This window comes from Drosophila grimshawi, unplaced genomic scaffold (genome assembly GCF_018153295.1).
Source record: "Drosophila grimshawi isolate 15287-2541.00 unplaced genomic scaffold, ASM1815329v1 contig_1367, whole genome shotgun sequence".
In the NCBI taxonomy this organism is placed as follows: Eukaryota; Metazoa; Arthropoda; class Insecta; order Diptera; family Drosophilidae; genus Drosophila; species Drosophila grimshawi.
Window position 1 is genome coordinate 8980001 of NW_025062889.1, and position 24092 is coordinate 9004092.

At 41.2% G+C, this 24092-nt stretch overlaps 3 protein-coding genes across 3 annotated transcripts; 1 reads left to right on the plus strand and 2 right to left on the minus strand.

The window, feature by feature from the left end:
• Positions 1-3034: 3034 nt before the first annotated feature.
• Positions 3035-4037, minus strand: LOC6559451. Its single transcript, XM_001986185.2, has 2 exons — positions 3513-4037; positions 3035-3139 (listed from the first exon to the last, which is right to left on the minus strand). Exons 1-2 carry the CDS (start codon positions 4035-4037, stop codon positions 3035-3037), a joined length of 630 nt encoding a protein of 209 aa, XP_001986221.2.
• A 3405-nt stretch (positions 4038-7442) lies between these two features.
• Positions 7443-9470, plus strand: LOC6560347 (cytosol aminopeptidase). Its single transcript, XM_001986186.3, has one exon. It carries the CDS (start codon positions 7624-7626, stop codon positions 9211-9213), a length of 1590 nt encoding a protein of 529 aa, XP_001986222.2. The 5' UTR covers positions 7443-7623; the 3' UTR covers positions 9214-9470.
• A 4226-nt stretch (positions 9471-13696) lies between these two features.
• On the minus strand, positions 13697-16033 carry LOC6560348. Its single transcript, XM_032734695.2, has 2 exons — positions 15806-16033; positions 13697-15744 (listed from the first exon to the last, which is right to left on the minus strand). Exons 1-2 carry the CDS (start codon positions 15952-15954, stop codon positions 13908-13910), a joined length of 1986 nt encoding a protein of 661 aa, XP_032590586.2. The 5' UTR covers positions 15955-16033; the 3' UTR covers positions 13697-13907.
• Positions 16034-24092: the final 8059 nt, after the last annotated feature.

A 24092-nucleotide genomic window follows, 5' to 3' on the forward strand; every position in this document is an offset into this window, starting at 1 on the left:
TCAACGCTTATCCATTAAAACCAGTGAGCGGGTTAGCTCAGTCAAACTGTGTGTGGTGTGTGCCTCAAATAGAATATGAAGTGGATGCTGCTGGCTGTGTAACTGATATTACAGTTAAAGCGGTAACAAGTTTACACCACCCAGAAAAACGACGCATCATGCCCCGCGACCACTCAAAAATGTTGAAAACAAAAGCCAAAAAAGGCCAACAGCTGAACTGAGTTTTGGCCAAAGTCAGGACCAAATACGATACAGTATAACGAATCCTGTTTGCCCTACACGTGGTCAAAAAATATTTAAAAAAAAACCAAAATCCGGAGAACAATTTTGAAGAATATAATTTAATAAATATTTAAGAAAATACTAACAAAAACATAAATAAATGGTATATGTGAATTTTTACTAAGAAAAAAAGCATTGCAAAAGCAGATTTTATCGACTTAAATCACTTTTGCTTTAAAGTCTTTCTACTTCTTTCTCTTACAATCTTCTTCTTATTCTTATGTATCAACTAATTATAGTTACAAAGTCCAACACAAGTCGAATGTACTCTTGGCCAGATGATGAGCAACAGTATTGCCAATTCCTGACAAGCATTTAAAGCAGCAATTATTTACTTGATGCCAAATGACAACAACAGCAACAACAGGAGCAGAAGCAGCTGACGCATGAGTTAGACGAACAAAACTGACGAAAACCAGCTCATACCAGCTGCATAACAGAGGATGAGCTTGTGGAAATGCTGGGAACGAAACAGATTCAATTTGATTATTTTACAAAAAGGCCAAAGGAGAGCTGCCACATTGAAGGCAAATGAAGGCCGCACTTTGGCTTAATTAATTCACAGTAGGAGCTCGCAACGTGGCTCCATCCAGAGCGTAGCAAAGTAGTTGCTACGAGTACACAAAACACGGCAACAACTCAAGGTTAGATCATAGGCAACATTGTGTAACACACTAATTGAAGTACCTGTCTGTGTGTGTTTGTGTGTGTGTGTGAGTTGGCTTTAGAACACATGTAGAGCAAGTTTCTAACAAATCGAATGACTCTTGGCTGAGGCTGCCTCCTTGTCTACCTATCCTATCCGTATACTCGCATCGCATGCCACCCACCAAAAGTAGGCGCCTGCTTGTGCGCCGCGCTTGTTATTTTAATTTCCGCCTAAAAGTATGCAACAAATTGAAAGGATTACACAAAGTTTATGCAATGCAGCAGTCAGCGAGCGTGGCGGCAACTTAAAACGACAAGACAAATGCGACAATTTAAGCGCGTTTTGGCCTGTTGGCGATGCTGCCGCTGCTTCCGTCACTGCCACTGCCACTGCCTCTAGAGCTGACTTTAGCCATGTCCCTGTTGCTGTTGTTATTGCTATAGCTATTGCTGGCTCCCTGGCACGGCACAACAAACTCGCACAAATTGTTGGTGTTACAGCGAAAGCAGCGAGCAACACCAACTAAAAAAAAAACACAAGAGAAGATCGTTACAATCGTATTTTGACGACTGCTGAATACTCTGTTAAAAATAATAATTGCATTTAATCATGTGTTTAATTCATTCATTTAGCATTTAACTTACCCTCTTCTGAGGTTAAAAAAAGCTAAGAATATTTCGCAATGTTTCTCTAAGAAACTCAAGTTGAAAATAGGCCGATTTAAACACTAAGCGATATTTATTTATTATAATCTATTCTCAGAATATACTACCGAATATACAATTGATTACCAGTTAGCAGTGTATACAAACAAGTGCACAACATCACACACACACACGCATACTGCACAGCATAAAATTAATGTCAGGCAAAATGGAGAAACAGCAACAGCCAACAGTAGCAGCCAGCAGCTGGCAGCCAGCAGCAGGCAGCATGCAGCAGGCAGGCAGTTTTTGGCCATCAATGCCAGCTACAGCTGCCGACTGCCAACTGCCGCTCTAGAACTCTAACTCTAACCCGAACCCGAACCAGAACCATCTTCAACTCCAGCTGCGAGTGCTCCTCACGCCCTAACTATATTAGATGCGTTGTGCAGAAGCGTCAGCCAAAAAAGTGCGACAAAATGATGTGGGTTGTCGTTGCTGGTTTATTTGTGGGCGGGTGTAGTTATTGTTGCAGTTGCAACTTTAGTTGCACATTCAGCAGCAACAGCAGTGTCAGCAATTTGCTTCTGAGAAGTGAACGGCAAACGGCTTGCTACTACTCGGCATTATGTATACGCATTTTGTGGCAAGTCAGCTTGCAACTAAACCATATATGGCAACTGTCACTATGCTGCAATAAAACAAATTCGCTGACATTCTGTGGCAACTCGATGGTTGCCACGCCGTCAACTTAATTGGTAGGTTATAGGCCAAAATCAATGCTAAGCTCTAGCATACAATCAGAGATGTGAATTTGCAAATTCTCATTTAGTCAAAGATAGCACAGATGTGTTACCATCGAGGGTTTTACCTACTTGCAAATTGCAACAACTGGCAGGTGGCAGGTGGCAAGCAGGCAAGGGGCAGCATTCTCTGATCCCCTGTGCCGGTGGCAGTGACGCATAAACCGCTCTAATGAGTGCATATTGTGCAGCCAGCAAATGAGGCATTGTTGTTACTCTTGGGCCCTTTTGGCAAAGCCCCTCCCTGCCCCTCCCACGCATGCACTGCGCAAAATTAGTGAGAAATCGATTCAACAGCCTCAACAGAAACTCAAAATCTGCTCGACATTTTTGAGCACATCGCACGTCGAAATTAAAGCTGAAACAAGTATGCAAAAGGAGTGTGAAGAACCCTTTTTGGAATTATTGTGCCGCAGTTGAATCCGGGACGACGGTCGCAACTTCAGCATTTACGGTTTGAAAAGCACTTAAGCTGTACTTTTCATGCTGTGTGTTTTTCTCTATTTTTTCATATTTATTTTTTGGGGTAAGCATCTTAACTTTTGAGAGTTCTCCATTTCTGCCTGGTTATTTAATGAGTCATGCGCCTCTGGGTTATTTCATAAATACTTAATTATAACTTGCTGCCAGGAGCAACTATAGAGCCTCATTTAGCCTCACGGACCCCAACTTATCAACTCAAACACGATTTGTATGAATTCATCCACGTCGATGTTCTTCTGGCTCAGCTTGCTCAGCGGCTGCTGCATTTCCTGCGAATGCTGCAAGAGAAAAATTATAAGGCTTAAAATTAAAGTCGAACTACTTTAAGTCAAAACAGCATATGAGAGGCTGTATAGTATATCAATAATTTATCAAAATCTGACTGATATGAAAACATATTTAAATTCACTAAATTGAGCTGAATTTATGTGCAAACAATTCTTATCAAAGTTCGATTTGTGGAGACAAAACTTAGAGCTCTTCACCAGAGCCCGCAAACTGTTGCTTAATATATTTACCTACACAACTTCTCATATCTACAGCATGCTCTTAGCCAAGAGCAAACAGAACAAAGTTCACAAAAACCAAATAACAAAAGCGATTCTCATTTCTCAATAGTCTCAGAATTATATTCTTTAGATTTGTACTTACTCGGGCTGTATGCACCAGTTCCTTAAACTCCTTGTCTTTCAGAGCCTTGTATAATTTGGCAAAGTCGCGCCCCTCACGCACCTTGCGTGCCATCAAACTGTAGACTTGGGCGCGTGGCAGCGTCTGCAGTGCCTCGTGCAGAAATGTGGTCAGATCGCGGCGCAACATCAGATCCACTGGGACCACACGTGACAACTGATAGGCATGCAATCGATTGGGCAGCTTATCAATAACACTGCTCACATCATAACCGGATCCATATTCCGTGACATAGTCAATCAGATCGGCAAAATCGGGTGCTTTGCGCATTTGCTGCCACGTCTTGGCGAAATCATCGCTGCGCACAAAGTCAACAGCCTGGCGAAATCTCGGATCGAAGATATAGTAACGTGCTGCGATATGATTGATGCGGCGACGCGGCACTAGGGCCATAAAATCACGCAAATCAGCGCGAAGATCAGCGGCCACAAGGCAGCAGAGAGTGCTCAAGAGCAACAGTCCAATGAGTACTGAATGATTTGTCATGTCGAGCATTAGACAGTGTCTGTTTTGGCCAAGTCTATGCACAAGACATTTATAAAAGCTGAGGCTAAGCCCAAATATCTTCACACAATATTTGCCTTTGTCTGCCGGCGTTTTTTTGGGGGGAGGTGCTAATTGATTGTTTGGCATGATGTGTGCCCATTTAAGCGATTTATTGAACCGTAAACAGTCAATTAGCTGCTGCTGCTTTTACTTTCGAAAGTGGTCGAACACAAAACAAAACAAACCAAAAAAAAAAGAGAAGCAAAACTATTTATAAGTAAAGAGCTAGTTGCAACTTCGGGCATAGAACAAAAGACTTCGACTGCATTCTGACCGCACATGCTCAAAAGGTCGTGTGGTTAGACCAACAAACAACCACAGATGCGTGTGTAAACATCAGCAATCAGCTGGCAGGCTAAAACAACAATAAATCAAGTGTAAATTCTTTTGTCTGCTCAACTGACTGTAATTGCTCCCATTTGTGCATTAAAAATCATGATTGATTTCAGCTCCGGCAGTCTCACAATAAGCTTTTCTCTATTAGTCTGTCTCCATGTCTGGCCTTTCTCTCTCTCTCTCTCTCTCTCTCTCTCTTACTTTCTCTCTCTTTCTCTCTCAAGTATGTTTATGTGTGAGCTGAAAATTAGAATTCAATTGTGTGATTTATGCAACTAGCAAATTTACGAGCCACAAGAGAGATTTACATTTTCCAGATTCTGCTAGCAAAATATGTACTTTTGTAATTTTAAGCCACACACACACACACACGCACACACACATACACTCATACATTAAAGTCGCCAAATACACACAGTTTCGATATCCACATCCACACTCACAACTACATCCGCATCTACGGCGTCTACGCCTTAGGATGGCGCATCAACACTAATGCTTATCTAAATTTCTGTTAATGAAATCTACTGATAGGTCAAAGCTTTTTGCTTGCATCGTCTGACTTCCGGCATTTGGGTCAAAAAGCGGCAAAACACGTAGAAAACTTGCTACAAAAATAATCAGGAGTGGCTCCTTTTGGGCGCTCCCAAATGGGGCTCTAAATTGCTATATTCTCAGTTTTACTAATTTTGAGTTTCTAAAGTGTGCTAGAAATATATCTTTATGTACTTAAATGGTTATAAATTCTTACTTAGATACTTTAAACAGAAGTTACAAATGACATATCATTTCTATACGTCAAATAATTGTGGAATCAAGTGAAAATATTTGAATTAAATAAACTCAGAGAGCTTGCAAAAATGTCTCAATGCTGAAACGCTCCTGGTTCAACGTATTAGTCGTCTGAAAAGGGTTGACGTGTAGTAAGCGGCTTCTAAGCATGCACACAGACACACACACACACACACACGCACACTCCAGACACATACATACATATTTGCCACAATACAAAAGCCAAAACAAATAAGCCATAAATTTGCATGCCAACAACAATTGGCAATTTTCCGTAGGTTAAAGCATAAACCGGCAAACAAAACCGACTAACAAACAAACACAAACAAACGAACAAGCAAAGCAGCAGCACGACAAAAAGGTGAGCCAAGCCGCACAACCACCCAAAAAATACCAAACCCAACTCGGCCCCACCATTCATCCTACACTCCCCCCTCCACCTTGAAACAGTCGTCGTAAGTTTAAAGTGAGCATTGTGCGGCGGCGTTCACTGAAAACGGAAATAAAAATGAAAGCATTGCGTGGGCAAGGAGGCCGTTATCGTTGCACAGGTACGAACAGCATTGCGTATACGTAACGAATGTGGATATACACAATGAAGGTGTGTGTGTGTGAGTGTGTGTGTGCCGCAACACAAATGAAGCTGAATTGTTGCGGTTGCTAAGGAGTGCGTGTGTGCGTGTGCCTCGTATCTGTGCGTAATAAGCTCAACATTGGTTCAAATTTTCTTCTTTTTATACCCTTGCAAAGGGTATTATTATATTTGTGGTCAAGTTAACATGTTGGCCAAGATATGCGGACCAAGATCAGACTAGTCTTTCATATAGTCAGGGACAGAGGGTATTTAAACTTCGGCTTGCCTCAGTTAGTTTTTCATTCTCGTTGGCAGTTGGGCAGTTGTCGACTGTCCGCTGTGTAAATGTCCTTTGAAGTTTGTTTATGATTTTCGGATGTTGTGCTCGTAGTCATGGGCTCGCACCCATGTTGTAGTTGTTGTTGCTACATTGTTCCCACCCCTCCTTTCACATACACACACACACACAGAGAGAAAAAAGCGGCAATCGCATAAGCCGCGCTTAGATTTTGTTGTGCGTATTAGTGAGATTTATGCATTTAGGAAATTAAACATCCTGCATAGCGACTGACTCCCACGTTACGTGTGTATTTGTGTGTGTGTGTATGGGCGTGGATAAGGTGTGCAGTGTACATGTATTTATATACAGTATGTGTGTACAACTCTCGACGCTGTCATTAATTTTAAATCATGCGTAAAATCGCGTAATGTCGCCAACACAGCCGCCAGCATCCTTTGGGGCCCCACAAGCAACCAGACTCGCCCCTCTTTTACGCGTATATATATATATTTTTGTAAAAAATTATTTCACTGTTTTATTTTTTGCCACTCCAGTGTGTCTGCATGTCATGCTGTTGCCTGTGTGTGTGTGTGTATTTGTTTTTATTTTTTATTTGACTCTGCCACCGCGGCGGCTGCTTGGCGGAAATGCGTTCGACCACATCAATCACGCGACATTGACAAATGTGCATATTTTTGCTGAAATTATATGGGCACAAGCACATACACACACACACACGCACACGTGCACACACACATATATATATATATATATATATATATAGCAGAAGTGTTGGCCACTGGCAACCGACCAACCAACCAACCGACCAAGTGGCTGTGCAAATTATTGGCTACAATAGTGCTTCAAATTGGGCAATTTATTGCTTTATTGCTTTTACGTGTTTCGTCTGCGGCTTCGTTGCAATTTTTTTATTATTATTATTCTTTTTTGCACTCTGAACACTTTTGCACCAGCACTTCTTCATTATATCTGCGTAGCCACACACTTCATATTCTTTATTTGTATAATTGCAAATTTAATCATTGGCATGAAATAAAAATGTAGTTTGAGTCAAGTTGTCGCCTCATTTATATTATATATATATATTTATATATTTGTTAATATATTTTTCATACCACTTCGTTAAAGAATTTTCTCTTCCTCAAATCATTGTTTGTTTTCTATAAATATTTAACGAACCCACATTAGTTTTTGCATTTTGTATAAATAATAAACAAAGGGTTTCGTGTTCACTTACCACAAATTTAATAAACTTGTTAGATAACACATTTGAAGCCAAGTTCACCAGATTTATACTTCAGCGTAGTTTTAATGCTTCAAAATTGAGAAATTCACTTAGATCAGTTTCTCGATTTCAGCTTCACGTAGTGTACTGATTTCTTTTTTATTTAAATACAGACTTTTTCAACTGAAGGTTTTTTTCTTTTCGAATTTTATGTAAATTGAAGTGAAATTATTTTATATCGTAATTATATTTATCCTAGAGTGCTGTCAAAATCACAACAACAAAAAAAAGAAATACAATGGCCCGATCTTATGCGTCTTCTTATGGCAGATTAATGATGGGAGCAGCTCTACGCAACAACAACAAGAAACGCATGATGTGCCCAGTGCCCTGGATGCATTATTGCCAGGTGCGTGGTAAATGCGAATCGAGTGGCATTGTTATTGGACTGTATCTCAAGGAGGGCGAGAAGGATCCGCAATTGTCGCCAAATGGCGAAAAGCTCGATGATCGCGTTGGCGGCAAGATCAGCGCACTGGTGAGGGAGACCGGTATGAACGGCAAACTGGGCAGGGGACGAATGTTCAGTAATGTGGACAAGGAGTTCGCATCAATTGTCGTTGTCGGCTTGGGTCGCGAGGGCATTGGCTACGATGCCGAAGAGGTGCTCGATGTGGGCATGGAAAATGCACGCATCGCTGCCGCTGTTGGCGCCCGGGCTCTGCAATATCAGGGAGTCCAAAGCGTATATGTGGACAGTATGGAATATCCGGAGCAGGCAGCCGAGGGTGCCTCAATGGCCGTGTGGCGCTATAATGTGAACAAGCGAAAGCATCGCCGCCTTGCTATACCCAAGTTGGAACTGTACGGCTCAACGGATGTCGACGCATGGACGCGCGGACTCTTCAAAGCCGAGTCTCAGAACTTGGCAAGACGTCTCTCCGACACACCGGCGAATCAGATGACCCCGTCGATATTCGCGCAGGCAGCGATCGACGCTCTGTGTCCCTGCGGCGTCACAGTCGAGGTGCGCACCATGGATTGGATCGAAGAGCAGGCACTCAACTCATTTCTGATGGTCGCCAAGGGCTCCTGTGAGCCGCCCCTCATACTGGAGATAAGCTATCGTGGCACCTCACCCGACGACCGACCCTTACAGTTGATGGGCAATGGGCTGACCTTCAACAGTGGTGGTCTCTGCTTGAAGCATAAGAACAGCCTGCACATGCAACGAGGAGCACTGACGGGTGCTGCCTGTTGTGTGGCAGCAATTCGAGCTGCGGCTGCTCTATCGCTGCCCATTAATGTCTCCGCCCTATTGCCACTGTGCGAGAATATGCCCTCGGGCATGGCAGCCAAGCCGGGTGATGTGATAACCCTGTTGAACGGGAAGACGCTGTGCATCAAGGATACCTCGAATGCAGGCACCGTAATGTTGGCCGATCCGCTCATTTATGCGCAGACAACGCAGAAGCCACGACTTCTAGTCGATGTCGGTGCACATAACACGGGCGTGCAGTTTGGACTGGGTTCCTCCTCGACTGGACTGTGGACGAACAGCAGCGATCTGTGGAAACAATTTAGAAAGGCCGGCTCTTTAACAGGGGATCGAGTGTGGCGCATGCCTCTGTGGAAGCACTTTAAGGACTTGATCGAACCGAATAAGACGTACGATATGTGCAATAAGGGACGAGGACCGGCCTCCTCTTGCCTAGCGGCTGCATTGCTCCATTCTATTGTGGCCTGCGCCGATTGGGTGCATCTGGATACGAGGGGCACGGGAATGCTAGGCAAAGCCGGTGTGCCACCCTATCTGCTAAGGGATTCCATGACGGGACGACCGACTCGCACCCTGATACAGTTTATGTACCAGATGGCATGCAAATAGTATTTGATAATAGCACAGACGAAGACACAGTTGAATCTAGTGTCCGATGTAGTTGAGACGAGTTGGGCAACATTTTGCTCGATTCACCTTTTAAAAATTGTAAGTGTCCCCTGTGATGCTGTTTGCAATTATATAGTTTTACCGATCACTAAGTAAATTCTAGCATATGTGAAAGCATTGTAAATCAGACACAAGACAAACGAAATAGTGTGTATCGTAGCATTTATATAAATCCAAATATATAAATCTGAAAATAGTTTTAAAAACTGTTGTATGAAGTGTTGATTTGACGGCAAACGGCTTAATTGAAACTTTATTGAAGGGCAAAGAAACAAATGAGATTGTTCCAAAATAGCAGCGATAACTTTTAAACGTGCCTAGTTAAAGAAAATGGAATTGTGGCTTTTTCCAAATCCAGCTACGAATTGGGCTTTCGGTCATTACTCAGTAGAAATACTTTTGACTAATTGTTCGGCTCACACCCGCAAGCCATATTCTTCCTCAAGCGCTATGCGAGTTGCCTACAAAAATTGTGTGCTGCTGTTGGCTTGTGTGGGAATCTGGGTATCGAGCCATGGCAATAGCTGAGTCGACAGCCTCGAGTCACTTTGACTGGCACTCGTTTGACATGTTTTATTTATGCGTACAAGTTGCGCATAAGTAATGAGCCCACAGAGGCCGAGAAGGGATCGGACTTCTTCTCCAAACCTGAGCCGCAAGTCGTGCGCATGGAAATTAACCGCAGATGCGCCTAAAAGCATACAGCTGTGTCCTGTGTGTTTGCTGATTCCTGGGTCCTGTGTCCCGTGTCCTATGTCCTTCGTCTTATTGCCTTGGAATGCCAAATTGTGCCGGTTGGTTCTGGTCCTGATATATATAATTGTAGATTTTAAATGAATTGTGCCAACGTGTTTTCATTACGTTTACTTTTGAGTTTACGTAACTGTGAATAGATTTCATTTCGTTTTATTTCGCTCGATTCCTGCGCGTTTTTTATTGCCAACGTCAAGGATGGGGGCAGGGTTCTGGACTTGTTTGTTGCTTAATTGGAAGGAAATTAAAAAATAAACAAGCAACGCTGAAAGTAAATACTACACGTTTGCGATTACCTGAGACTGGACTCCGGACCCATGAACCAGGACCTGAACTCCTCACTGAACACCACTAGCATGTTGGCCAGGCCCAAGGGCAGTTTGGAATTTAATTTTCATTTCGCTGGCCTCGCGTTAATTTCATCTTCGTCTTCGGGTGGTTTTTTTATTTTTTATTTTATTTTATTTTATTTTTTATGGCAAGCACTTTGGCCCCTTAACTGTGCAAATAGATTTCAGAGCTCTTGTTGATATTTGTTTTGGACTTTTACCTTGGTTTTGCAGTTAAAAACTTTCAATTGTTGTAACACAATATTTGCCCTGAATTAATTAAAAGTCATTGACGCTTATCAATTGACAGTTGAGATAAGCGGCTAATTGCAGTGCCCAGACCTATATCGTCTATTGCCACTGTTAAATAACCTCAAGTGTTACAATCTACCAACAACTGGCACAATTCAATCAATGAATGGCGAAAAATGCTATATTGACACAAAATAATTGCTATATATATCTAGTCATAGTTTTGTTTGCCGGAACAGAGGCAGAAACCTTGTTATTTATTCCCAACTACCCCAACATATATTCGTAGTCTCCTTCTGTCTATTATATCAATTTTCCTAATTTCAGTTTTTGTTTTACTTGTCCAGCTTGTCAGCTATGAAATGAGTATTATTTTAGTATTATTGTATATTAAGTTATTTATGAAAAAATACAAAAGAGGATTTAATATACTGAAGGCAGTCAGCACTGTCATGCACTTGCCCGTTTATCATTCAAGACGTCATTGAGTTGTGTAAATAAAATGTTCTATTCAAATTTTGGCCTGGTCACATGGAAATTGTCACTGATTCTACATGGCTGCGATTCAGGCACGTGATGCCTTGACTCTAGTTGCTCTAGGTGCACCCAGAAACTAATCGTAGTAGTAACTGAATCGTAATGTTGCTGCTGTTGGTGCTGTTTCTGGCATAACTAATAAGACACTTATTATGCAGTGGGGGTCTGGTAACGTTATTGCAGAGTTTAACGATATCACGTACATACGTTAACTAACGCTAACTACGTCGTTAAGTGTGTTGCGGTGGGTTGCGGCGACTGCCTAGTTTCCGACGACCGAGCAGGGACAACGCCAACGCAGCAGCCTGGCCTAATCAGGGTAGCCAACCAACCAGCGAGACAGTGGGACAACGGGGCGGCCAGGAGTGGCACAGTGCTAGTGAAAGAGGCACCATGCTGCGCGGACAACGTGTAAGCAATGGGCCGCCAGTGGCGCCTGTCGAGGTACTCAGCTCAAATTTACATTTTGCTGTCGACCAACAACTACAGAGAAAGAAAAAAGTATATATTGTATTCTAATTAAATAAACATTCACAAAATTCGAGACGAGAAAGCGAAAGGACTCTTTTGGGGCAAGTTTGGTTCGATTGTTGTGATAATAAAGCAGTTACTGCAAATCGAACTTGATTATTCAAATTTAGATATTTAGCTATTAGAACAACGCAAGTTTTCAGATAAATTCTACAGTCTATTTAATATAAACATGATTCAAGTTCTTAAATATATTCTGTTCTAATTTGAATATAATTTCAATATAAATAAGTGAGTTTCAATCCAGGACTTAAGTTTTATAAGCCTCTATTTTAAATACAAAAATTCTTTTGCTCTGTTTTATATATGCAGATAGGTAAATCTTACATCAAGGTTGAGACTTAGTCCTATTCAATATAACCTCAATCGGTTATAATTCCTTGGCAATTGTAGTTGATTTTTCAAGAAGTCCTTTTCTGCAAGTGTACGAAATACAAAAGGTGGAAACACGCTCAGGATGTGGCCGTATGTGCTCCATGTGCTATTGTTGTTTTAATAACCACGATCACGTCGCATTAAAAGCATACACAAACACACAAAGCACAGAAAATAAAAGCCAAATAATGCTGTGAGGCTTAGTTAAACGCTGCTAATTAGGCTTTTCTGCACATAACTTAGGCACAGAAGTAGGCTATTAAAAACTGAGCTCAAATATTTGCGCAACCATAAAAAACCGTTAATCAGGCAAGAGGCAACAGCAAACGTGGCACGCAACAATATAGCTGGGAAAATTATGCGAGCTATGCCAAACCAACGAACAACTTGCCACAAAATGAGCCACTAAAACCATGTAAGTACTAACAGCAGGTAAAATAAGCTAATAACCAGCTGATATGTAGATGATATACAGAAAATGGTATTTTGTGAAATGCCATCGCTTTTAATTATGCCTGGACAGCTGCCAAAACGGAAATGCCACAACAATTTGCCAGCATTTGCCAGCCAAAAAATCTATTTCAATTGAAAATTGCCAAAGACAAGTCGACTGGCGACACAGTCCAGGCGACAGCACAACTTGTCTACTTGTCTACTTGTCTGCTTGTCTGATTGTCTGCGATATGTAGAGAAAACAATAAACATAATGGTCATAATTTATATTTTTGTGACAATATGCGCAGAGCGTGCAACAAGAAACAGCGGGCAATTGTCAGCAGAGAGTGCAACACAAAAGCCATAAAACTATAAGCCAAACTCTGGGCAAACAATTGTTGGCATTGAATCCAGCGGAGTTTGAGTTGAAGTTGCAATCGCTCTGTTTACTGCCAAAATGAGTGGGGCTCTGGAATTGAATATTGGCTGGCATTACGATAACGATATGCTTTAAACAATTTTTGGGAGCTGCTCATGAATAATCCTTTTCAGCCTAATCACAAAACAGGCTCTGTTTCTCTTCCTCGCAATATGCAAATGTTGCAAGACGAAGAGTGTCCCCAAAAAGCCTCCTGGTTTCTTGTCACCTATGAAATCGATTAGGCTCAAATGGAAATTTCGGTAGAGAAAGTCGCTTTTATCATCAGAAAGGTTTTGCAAATTGAATTTATATGGGCTGTTAAAAGCGGCAAAAGTTTGCTCAGCATAAAAATGTCAATTACAAATAGTAATAAAACAAAGCCGGATTTTAGCGACATTTTGAAACAATGTTGAATGCTTGGCCTTTGTTACAATGCCCTGAATGGTTTTACGGCTTAAAGCTTATAACAAACTATCAAACTTGAATTAAAAGCAAACACACACACAGAGTGAGAGGGAGAGGGGGAGGGACTTCAGAGGTGTGAGAAGTGTGCTTTGTATAATTATGCAAATGCGTTTGATTGTGAAAATTGTGCGCCAGCAACGCCAACAAGTAGGCAACACTTTCAAATGCGCCACTTTGAATGCCCGAAAAACAACACATTTGCATAATTATGCAATCTACTAGGCCAAATGCCGCACCCACACCTAACACCCACACACACACAGCAAAGTAAAATTTTTGGCTAATTCACCGCAAAGTTTCGGCCACTCGAGCCAAAGTTTCGATATTTCGTTTAGGTTTTTGCACCAAAATTTATTGCACAGTGCTTGAGCTTTATAACAAAATTTGCATATGTGGCACATAGCACACAGCAGCACCTCGGTTACCCCTTCACACCACTCTAAACAAGAAAAACTCTTCCCTTCAACATTCAACAGAAAATGAAATAATGAAAACGCTTCTAACAGCAACTTGAACGTGAAACTCCACTCAAATATTCAGTCACCTCTCTTGAGTCGACTCAGTAGTTTGGCGATCTCCTTCTTCATGGTAATGGCTCGTTGGGCGAGCAACTTGACCAACATGGTATGCTTTTCAATCTGAGCGCTCAGATCCTCCGATTGTAGGTTCTGCTTGGCCAACTTTCGGGCCGACCCCAGGGCCATTTGGGCCTGGTGCAATGCCTGGCTTACTTTGTGCTCGGCGGCTGTGTAAACGGATTCGATGCCCTCGATGGGCTCTTCATGTTGCGCCTTATCAATGATCATTTTGGCCTCTGTAAGCAAGGTGGCAGCACCGGTTGCCATTTCGAAAACGACTTTAGCCAACTGTTCGGTATTCAACTTGTCTAAATTCACATCTTGTAAATCGGTGCCATCTTTTTTGCTTGTATTTAAAACGTTTGACTTGATAAACTTTGTGTTGGGCGCATCCGGAACACCTTGATTGAAATCATCATTTGAAGAGTTAATTGTATCATTTGTATTTCCCATCTTAGGCGAGAATTTGTCAAGCATTGCTATTTCAGTTCGATTTGCGTATAATGGCTGACCTTTTAGTTCAACGAGGTTGCCAATCGTTCCTTTCGATTCGCATTCGGGCGCATCTTTTGTTGGCTTATCAGCAGTGAAACGACGTCTGCGTGGATCTTCATCTCGTTGCGGCTCCTCGCATGTATCCTCACAGTCTGGAACGATCTCTTCGCTTATGTCCGCACATCGTGAATCGGACTCTTCTTCTGCTTCCGGACAGACTTGTTCTACCTCTGCTTCTGGGCATTTTGTCTTGCGGCTACAATCGTCTTTCTCCTCTTCTTCGCATTCTGGTTTACACTCTCTTTCATCAGGCTCCTCGCAATCTAGTTTGTGTTCAATATCCAAGTCGACGTGATGAGGCTTTACATCCGCCTCTGCGGTATTCTCGCCTCGAATTATCGTCTTGTTGCATATGTTTGACAGGCTCTCCCGCCGAAGAAAGCTATCCTCCTCCTCGTCGTCCGTCTTGCGGAGATCTTCATGTTTCTCCTTTTGTCCAGATGCGTTCTGTAATCTTACGGCATTTGCCGACTCTGCGACTTGCTTTCTCTTTTCGCCGAGTTTCTCCCAAATGACCTTCAATAGGGTGATAACTTTAGCAGTCAAATCTTTTGCTAACTGGACACCTTTTACTGCCAATTGAGCAGCTGCCTCTACCGCCTGGCTTTCAGTGTCTGATTTTAGATTTGCTTTTGCATCCTCCTTTGGGGAAATAGTTTTCTTTTCATTCAAATCCTTTGTCTTGACGTCCTTTGGGCCTTCCTTTGCTGTAGGACCATCAGTTGGTGCATCGCCAGGAGGTGGTGCTTTTGGTGGCGGCTTTTTAGATTCTGGTTGGCCATTTTTTGACTTTGGCTTTAGAGCCACCACCTCCTCTTTATGCACCACTTCCTGTGATGGTCCCGGCTTCTGTTCCTCGGGTGTGTGTGGCCAAAAGGTGGGCTTGTTTATGAAATCTGGCGCCTCATCGGGATGTGCTAGGCAAAACTCCTCCATTGTCATTTCAGTGTACGGTCGCAGGCTTTTCAATTGGTCCATTTTGGACTGCAGTTTCTTGATCCGCTCATTGGATTCTTCCTTGAACTTTTTGATATCCTTGACAACCTCATTCGACTGCTCAGTTACTTCGCCGAAATATTTAGAGTGATCAATCAGATTATGCCGATTGGCGAACATGCTGTCCAGTTTGTCGTATTTATGCTCAAATTCCTCAACCCAACCCACCATATCTGTTCGCACGTTCTCCTTATAAAACTGCCAATCGATGCGAGGCAGATCCGGCGGATATTTCCGTAGACGGCTTTTTGGAAGGACATATTGAATTGTGCATTGCAATAGCTGTTAACGAAAAAATCACTTACATTTTGTATTCTTCATTTTTATTGGCAAACACCCTAAGCTGTTTGTGCTGATTGGGAGGCACTCGATTAAATAGGTCAGTTAGGCTGACCTTATTGCAGACCTTGGGCTTGCTGCCTTTGGTAAAGCAATTCATAAAATTTTCCCACATTCTCTAAGAAAGATACTAATATTTTAATAAAATTGTATAAAATAATGCACGTGTGTGTGTTTTAATGTGACTAGTGAGTGCTTGTGAATATTGAGTATGCGTATAAAATGTTAGTCAGCTAAATCAAGGATAAGTTGACCCTCCCCTCTTGTTCGTTTACAAAATACACATACGGGGCCATTAAACATACAGTTTTGAGCACTTGCAATCCAACGAGTTGAGAGGGGAAGTAATAAAATCCAAGCATTTACGAGCTTGGCTGCCTAAAAATTGCATATTCATGCATTTTCAATTAAATCAAAGTCAGGCGCAACAGCAGCAGGAGCAGGAGCATGAGCAGCTTCGAGCTAAGCAGTTGACAAACTGACAATAAAATCGAAAATTAATTCCATGTCACAGACAACTTCAGACTTCAGAGACGCCAAAACTTAAATGTAATTGCATAAGCAGTATGCGGGGGAAAAGGGTAATAACGTGGTGGTCGTAATCGAACGAAATGAAAGTCATAGAATACACCCTGAAGGCGCACAATGTATACAGCAGTTGCTGACTGAAATGGGAGCAACATCAACACCACCAGCAGCATCATCATCCACAATGCCATCGATGCCAATGCCATACGGTCGTCTAGAATGCTCCAAAGTGACAATCGCAATTTATAACGCATCGAAAATGGGCTAATGCCAATTCCCCAGGTAATTTTCGTTGGGGTATCGGTGCAGGAGGTTAGCGGGGGCTGGGGTGCAACAACATCAGCATCACCATCACCATCAGTATCAAGCAACCCTTGAAAGCCACCCAAAAGACAACGTCCTTTTGCCAGTTCAGTTTTCGCATTTTTGGAATCGGAACGCAAAGGCAATGAAACAGGACGCGAAAGAGAGAGTGGAAGAGAAGGAGAGAGAAAGAGAGAGAGCGAAAGAGAGAGCGACGCCTGCGCAACGCATAAATACACAAACCCTTAGGTCAGCTGTCAGTTTGACAGTTGCCAAATACCTCTACCCACCCCCGAGCAGCACCGTCTGCTCGCGGCAAACAGCTGCACTGTGCTCTCTCCCACTCTCGCACTCACTGGCAGGACGAAATGCTGCGGAATGGAACGGCAATGGAACGTGAAATGAGAGAGCGCATTGACTTCTCCGTCTGTCAAATCAAATTGAGTGCGGTTGTGAAATTTTCGTGTATATTGTATTTAAGCTAATAACCAAATAAAACATTACAAATTCGCTAAAAGTTTAACAAATTGATGCTGCTGCATGCGTAAACTATGAAATTGTGTAGCTAAAAGTGTTTAAAGTGCTCAAAATCGGTCTTTGTTTGAACTGGGCCCAGGACCTAGTTCCCAGAGAGACGCTCCGCGCGCTCTGCGCGTCTCTTTGTGGATTTTCTATTTGTGTATCATATAAATAAGTGTTTACATTTTTTTTCTGCACTGCCCAAAACATTACTGAAATAAGCGCTAATTTGAGCGATTTATTAGACTGAATTGTTGCTGATTACATAATTCATACACGTCGAGTAAGTCGCATATTGTCATTAAATTGATTCTCAGTTTAAATCAGAGCAGCTCCTGTGTAAATATTGCCTGTATATGTGTTGATGTTTGTGTGGTTGTGTGTATATGTGTGTGTGTGTGCGTATGTGTGTGTGTGTGTGTGTGAGTATGCCTACACGTACGCATGTGTGTATGTGTGTGTGTGTGTTTGCCTTTATTATTGTACACATCTGCAACTGTATTTGTGTGCATTGCTTTAGATGAAACTCTGAATGTCCTAAAAATAATAAATCCTAAAATAATACAATTTCAGCAAAGCTGACTATAATGAATTGTATGCTAATGTCAAACTAAAAACAGTTTAATAAAATTTTATTTTGGATTTATTAAGACTTAAGACTAGATTTACTTCTTACTAAATATTAAACTATTCATTTGTAGACTTTGATGAGTGCAGTAATTAAAAGGATATTTCCTTTCCAAGTGATTTTCTATGGGGTAGATTTTTGACATGCATTTGGACCCGATGTACTTCTTTTCAAAATCGGATCAGTTTTGACGAAGTTATGACATTGGAAAGTGTGAATCAGTCCTCAAGTAATTTGTTGGACAGAATTTTAAAATGAATTTTGAGCCAGAATCGTGTATTGAAATTTAAATGCAGTTTTAATCTAGATGACAAGCCATTTCCAAAAACATATTACTTTCAATAATCGGTTTTGTTTTCAAGGAGTTATGGCACCTTAAAATTGGGAACCTTCACAAGTGGATTTTTTAGGAATAGAATCTTAACATAAAATATAAAAAAAAAAAACTTAAATTTTGAGTGAGATATTACAATCTTAAAATTTCGAAGCCAACTCAATTAACATGAATTTCGACTCGGAAACATGTTTCCAAATTTAAATGCAGAATTAATCTTGGATGATTTTAAGGGTTCTTGGCACTTGGATACAATTCCTTGTTTAGTCTGCACACCGACAAATCGCACAATTAAATAAATAACTTGTGATTTAGTGCTCTGCCAAGCTTTCCGCATTCCGTATTCAAGCAGACTTTTATTAAGCTGAGAGGCCAAATTCACCCAAATTTGCTTGATATACAAGTGTAAAATTTACGCATAAACTTAATGAAACGCATTAAAATTCCAAGATCCGAAATGAAATGAAATTGTACAAATAAACTAATTGCCTTGAAGGATACTTTACAACTTTGGTCAGTTGGAGCAACAGCAACAACAATTACAGCAAAAAACAACAGTTTGAGTTTGAGTAACTGCCACTAAAACGTCAGCAGCTGCTTTGTTGTTATTGTTGTTGTGCATTTTGTTTTGTCTGTTTTTTGTTTTTTTGTTTTTTTGTTTTTGGTTATTTTATTTTGCTGCGAGCGTTTGGCGTCGACTGCGGAATAAATACAATTTGCGGCAAGCGGATAATGTGCAAAAATAAATTTTCACAGCGGCTGATGGCTTAGAATTTTAATGTAATTTATTTTGTGGAAACAACATAAACAGCGCACAGAGCGCACCAGCAGCAAATAAAGTATGACCAACATAAAAATTTATGCGGAAAAATTGAAAATATATACGCCAAAGAACACTCGGGACCAAAATCGCCGCATAGGCACAGCAAACGCTTCCTACTGGGCGTGTTCTTCTTTATATATATATTTATATATACATGCAATAAGTATGTACAGCCTTATGTAGATTTGCAGAGGGTTCGCTTCGTTAAGCCTTTCACGCTCGTCCAAAAACTTTAAAGTACGCAATTTAAATGAACATTTTGCTGGAGACCCTCAAGCGTGTAATGCAACGCCAACAGACTAACCAAGTAGTAACACACACTCACACTCACACACACACACAGCAAGGTTGCCGCCAACTATTTATGAGGCAATGGATGCGGGGCATGCGGCATGCGGCATGTGGCGCTTTCTTCTTAGCCCTCGCCTGGCAGCCAAGTGATTTTATGCTAATATTATGGGTCATTGGGATTTGCGCACAGCAAAGTGCTTGTTAAACATTTCATTAGACTTAGTGTAAATACCCGCGGTTAACAGGCGCTCGTAAAACTTGCCACACACACACAACCATACACACACACACACACGTGGTTTTAGACCAACACAAAAGAGAGTTTAACATTCGATATTAGCGAAAGTTTCGAGCTGCTTACGAGTAGTTTGTGAAAATGAAAGTGGCTTTTATGTGCGGATTAGTATGATAGCATATGGAATACCCTTACACCTCCCCCTACCCCTATCCTTGCCCAATACAACCATCTCAAATTCAATCAATATACGCCAGTTTGCAGTACATACATGAAATATATGTAATTACGCAGCATATGCTGCTGCGGGGTTATAAAGTGCAAAATAGCGCAAAATGAGAATTTCAAAATGTATACTATTTATCAAAATTCCGAGCCTGACCCACGCAACCAGATGGAAATGGCAATGGCGAGCTGTGGCCCCAATTCATTACTTTCGCTACAATACACAGTAAAACATTTTTAGTTATATAAAAACAAGCAAAAATTGAAAGCACAGAAATTGTGCTGAGCGCTTTTTGTTTGTCTTGCCAAAAAAAACACCTGCCTAAAATTTCAATAAACTTATTCAGGCATTACATTTGAAGCATACGCAAATCCCTTTCAATTTGTTTGAAAAGTGAAATTTGTTTGAGTGTAAATGCGATACATATTCGGTACAGTTCAGTGAGTGGGATAATGCCAAATCATGTCAGTCGCACATGTGGCCACATTACGTATATTAAAATCGTGCCTGCTGACGCTGACACAGTTAAAATGCGTTTTTGATCAACTGCCACGTCACCAAAAAACTGAAACCGGATAACTGAAAACCGGGCAAAAATGGCAAACTGGCTACAAGCCAAAGCATGCAGCTAGAGCTGAACAAGTAATTCAAGTTGTAGATACGCAGATAGATATTGAAAACTTGACAAATGATTTGCGTTCTAGCTGGAAATTTGGATTTCGACAGAACGCGCATGAATAATGCGCAAAATGGATGGCGGCACTTTTAAAGCGTTGCGTTAAATTTACGTTGCGGCCTCCGGTCCCTTCGGTGGCTGAGTGTCTGCAATAATTGGAAAATTTTCATTTGTCCTTTTGCCCTTGCGGATGACATAAGGCCAAGCAGACGAATCGCATTCGCACTCGAACTCGCATTCGCATTCACATTCGCATTCACATTCGCATTCTGACTCTGACTCTGACTCGGAGATCGGGGCAACAAACGAGCTGTAGGCGCATTTGCCATCTGTCACTCTGGCACTCGTGATGAATGTGTTTGACGTGTAGCCCAGCGCGCCCACGAGCAATGCTAACGGTGTTGTTGCCAGTTGCTCGCTTGTCGGCTGTCCGTTGCTCCTTGTCCGCCCGCCTGTCTGCCCGCTTGCCCGCCTGCCAGCCTGCCTGCCTGCCTGCCTGTTGCCAGCTGCTCCTGGTTGCCAGCCTCAGTTGCCTACACGCAGAAAAAAGTGCTTTCCTTTCCACCTTCGAATATCGCTCTGGGAACCACAAATACTTTTTGATTTTTTCAAATGTTTTCTTAGTTTATAATACACAAATTCTTTAGATATTATTTCCGGCATTTATTCGTAATAAATAGTTTAAATGTTCTCAGATATTTTCTTAGTTTGTGAAACAAAAATTCTTTCGAAATTAATTTTTGCATTTGTTAAGAATATATTCTAAATATAAACAAAATCTTTCGAAATTCATCTCTACTGAAATTTTACATTTTAAATTATTTCTAATAATTTCTTAGTTCATGAAATTAATTTTTACATTTATCTCATTATCATTTATCAATTTTTTCTTGCACATAAGATAAGAGAAAAAAAACACTATCTAAAACAAACTAAGCCTGCCAGCAGTCGCCAACTTTGAGGCATATATTTGTTCGAGTGTAGCCAGGTCCGTTCCCATTCCAATTCAATGCCTCATGATGAAACGCACCGCAGCGCCGCATGACGTTGCATACTTTGCGGACCGCGCGGCTACTGTGAATGATGTGGCTGCCTGGCCGGGACTGATTTTGTGCACGACAGACAAAACTTCGACGCCGTCAATATAGTCGACGTTGAAAATATTATTAATGGTTTGACTTCATTTACGGGTCATTCGGGTCAAATTGTCCCAACAAATGCCGATTATTTTTTAGCTAATAGCAACGGGTGTCTGATTGCTTTCTTTAACAATGCACTCTCTTCATTTTCATTTGCAGCCCAAGCACAAGACAAGAGATAGTGACACTATTGACATATACAAAGGTGTATTGTATATAGATATAAACCTGTATTAAACGACCACCCAGATATACACATTAAAGGAAAGCAAACAGTGGCAGGACTCCTGCATCAGCAGCAGCAACAGCAGCAGCAGCAATGCAAACAACTCGGACTCGAACACGCCGACAAGTGCAACAGCAACAAAAGAAGCAGCAGCAGCAACAGCAGCATATGCCACACATGTGGCAGCAACGTCAATGGCTGCTGCTCGCCAGCGTGCTCATGTTGACACTGTTCACTCGCACTATTCAAGGGATTACCGAGGAGCTGTCACCAGGTAAGTGTTGCCAAGTGTGATTACAAAAACAAATGCGACCAAGTAGTACTCGGCAAGTGACAATACACATTACATTCCATGCAACCAACACTCACCTGCCTTGTGGCAGATTGGCCAACCGTTGCAAAAAAATAACAAACTCTAAACAACAACAAACAATATACAATAAACAACTCCCATTGTGTGCACTACTTTAATAGTGTTATCGAAATGGCTCACAAAATAATATTCAATTTCTTTGATAAATATATATATATATATTTATATATATATATACATTGAAAGGAATGACAGGCAATCTAAATATGTGAAACTTAATACTTTCCAGTTCGCTTAGAATCAGACAAGGCTTATTAAACAAAAGCTTTTGCTGTTTCTTCAAATTGTTTCCATTCAAAGGCAGAATATAGTCATAAACAATTTCATCAAGAACTGATACTTCAATTAAATTCACCCTCGAATGCATTTCGAATATTGAAAATATTTATATTTGAACTTTCACAACACAATCGACTTTGTAAAAGTGTGATTTGTGAGTTGATTGATGATCTATTTACTTATAATTTTGTGAAACTGTTCACAGCTTCATTTTCCTTATAATACACATAAGACGTCATTTCGTATGCATTAAATTGGTTTCATTAAAGTCTACGATTAATTATACAAGTAGATGGTTAAGGGAACCAGCTTTCGCATAGCAAACTGTGCCCACTTACTGAAATCGGGCTCTAATTACTTATATTCTGTTTCGACAATGTGGTTGATAGTTGATTATTTGAAATGCATTGATACGTAACTGTGAAATTGTTTAACAATGGAGTGTTGATGTATTAGCCAACAATAGTCATAAAGACACTTGTATTCCAGTTGCTTCATCATCGCCACTCGACGTTTGCCACTTGAAAATCGATTAAGTATGTATTTCATCCAGTTGCATCCATCTATCGAATTGTACTCACAATTCGATGTCTGTTCAGTCAGTATTATAATAAGCAAAGAGCTCTGGCACAGTTGCTACTATTTATCTATCAATAATGTATATGTTTACGATATGGCAAACTTCAATCAGGTGAATGTTGCTCGAATTGGCAGTCGTACAATAAATAAACAATGTCGAAAACAACGGACTCTCCGGAGCCCAACTAGAACATAAGTACATCAATATTAATTATGCAAATGATTGCTCGAGACTCACTCGGCTCGCTCAGCCCAGTTCCCCAGTATTGTATTTAGACGGAGACGAGGCAGACGAGGCAGTCGAGTCGCTGGCATTCGGGTAGCTTAAGCTCATTATAAGTGCATTAGCCAAAAGTGTCAGTCTGGCTTACTGGTTTCGTGTGTTAGCCCAACCGACTCCATTAAAATGCCACAGAGCCGAAGAAGACCATTTCGAAAATTTTCAATTTTCCTGCCCAGCTGGCACAGTGGGAGCCCTAAAAAAAAAAAAAACATAATAAAAAAAGGCGAAAGCGAAAGCAAATTATGATGAATGCGCCACGCTTTGACCCAAATAAATTTGTCAATTTATCATTTGGCCCAAAAACGAGAGATGCCGCTGCCCGGATTTATGCCACTCGATTCGCACAACAAGCAACAATTGGCGGCTTGTGGGTGGGTGGTGCTGTTGGATGGTTGTCTCAGATTGTTGAAGAGCCACTCAAAAATGCTGCCGTCTTATGATAATTTAAGCTACCCCCAGCATATATACATAGTATACTTCTTTGTGTCGTTTCTGTTTCTGTTGCTTTGAGCCGGGTTCTTGCCACAAAACTTCTACACAACAACAAAGCAACAAAAGCGACAGCAACAGCAACAACAACAACAAAAGTATCTTTTGGGTCGGATAAGTGTCGGCTTATGCACTTATTAAACAATAATAATTGCAAATCATTTTACTTGACTTGTGTGCTGCTGTTGCTGATGCCACTTGAGTGTCGAGTTTTTGAGTGTATGTGTGTGTGTATGTGTGTGGTTTGATTTTGATTTGAATTAGACAACTTGTCTGGGGCAGGCTAATCAAATAAACGCTCATATGCATAACTTTATTAAGG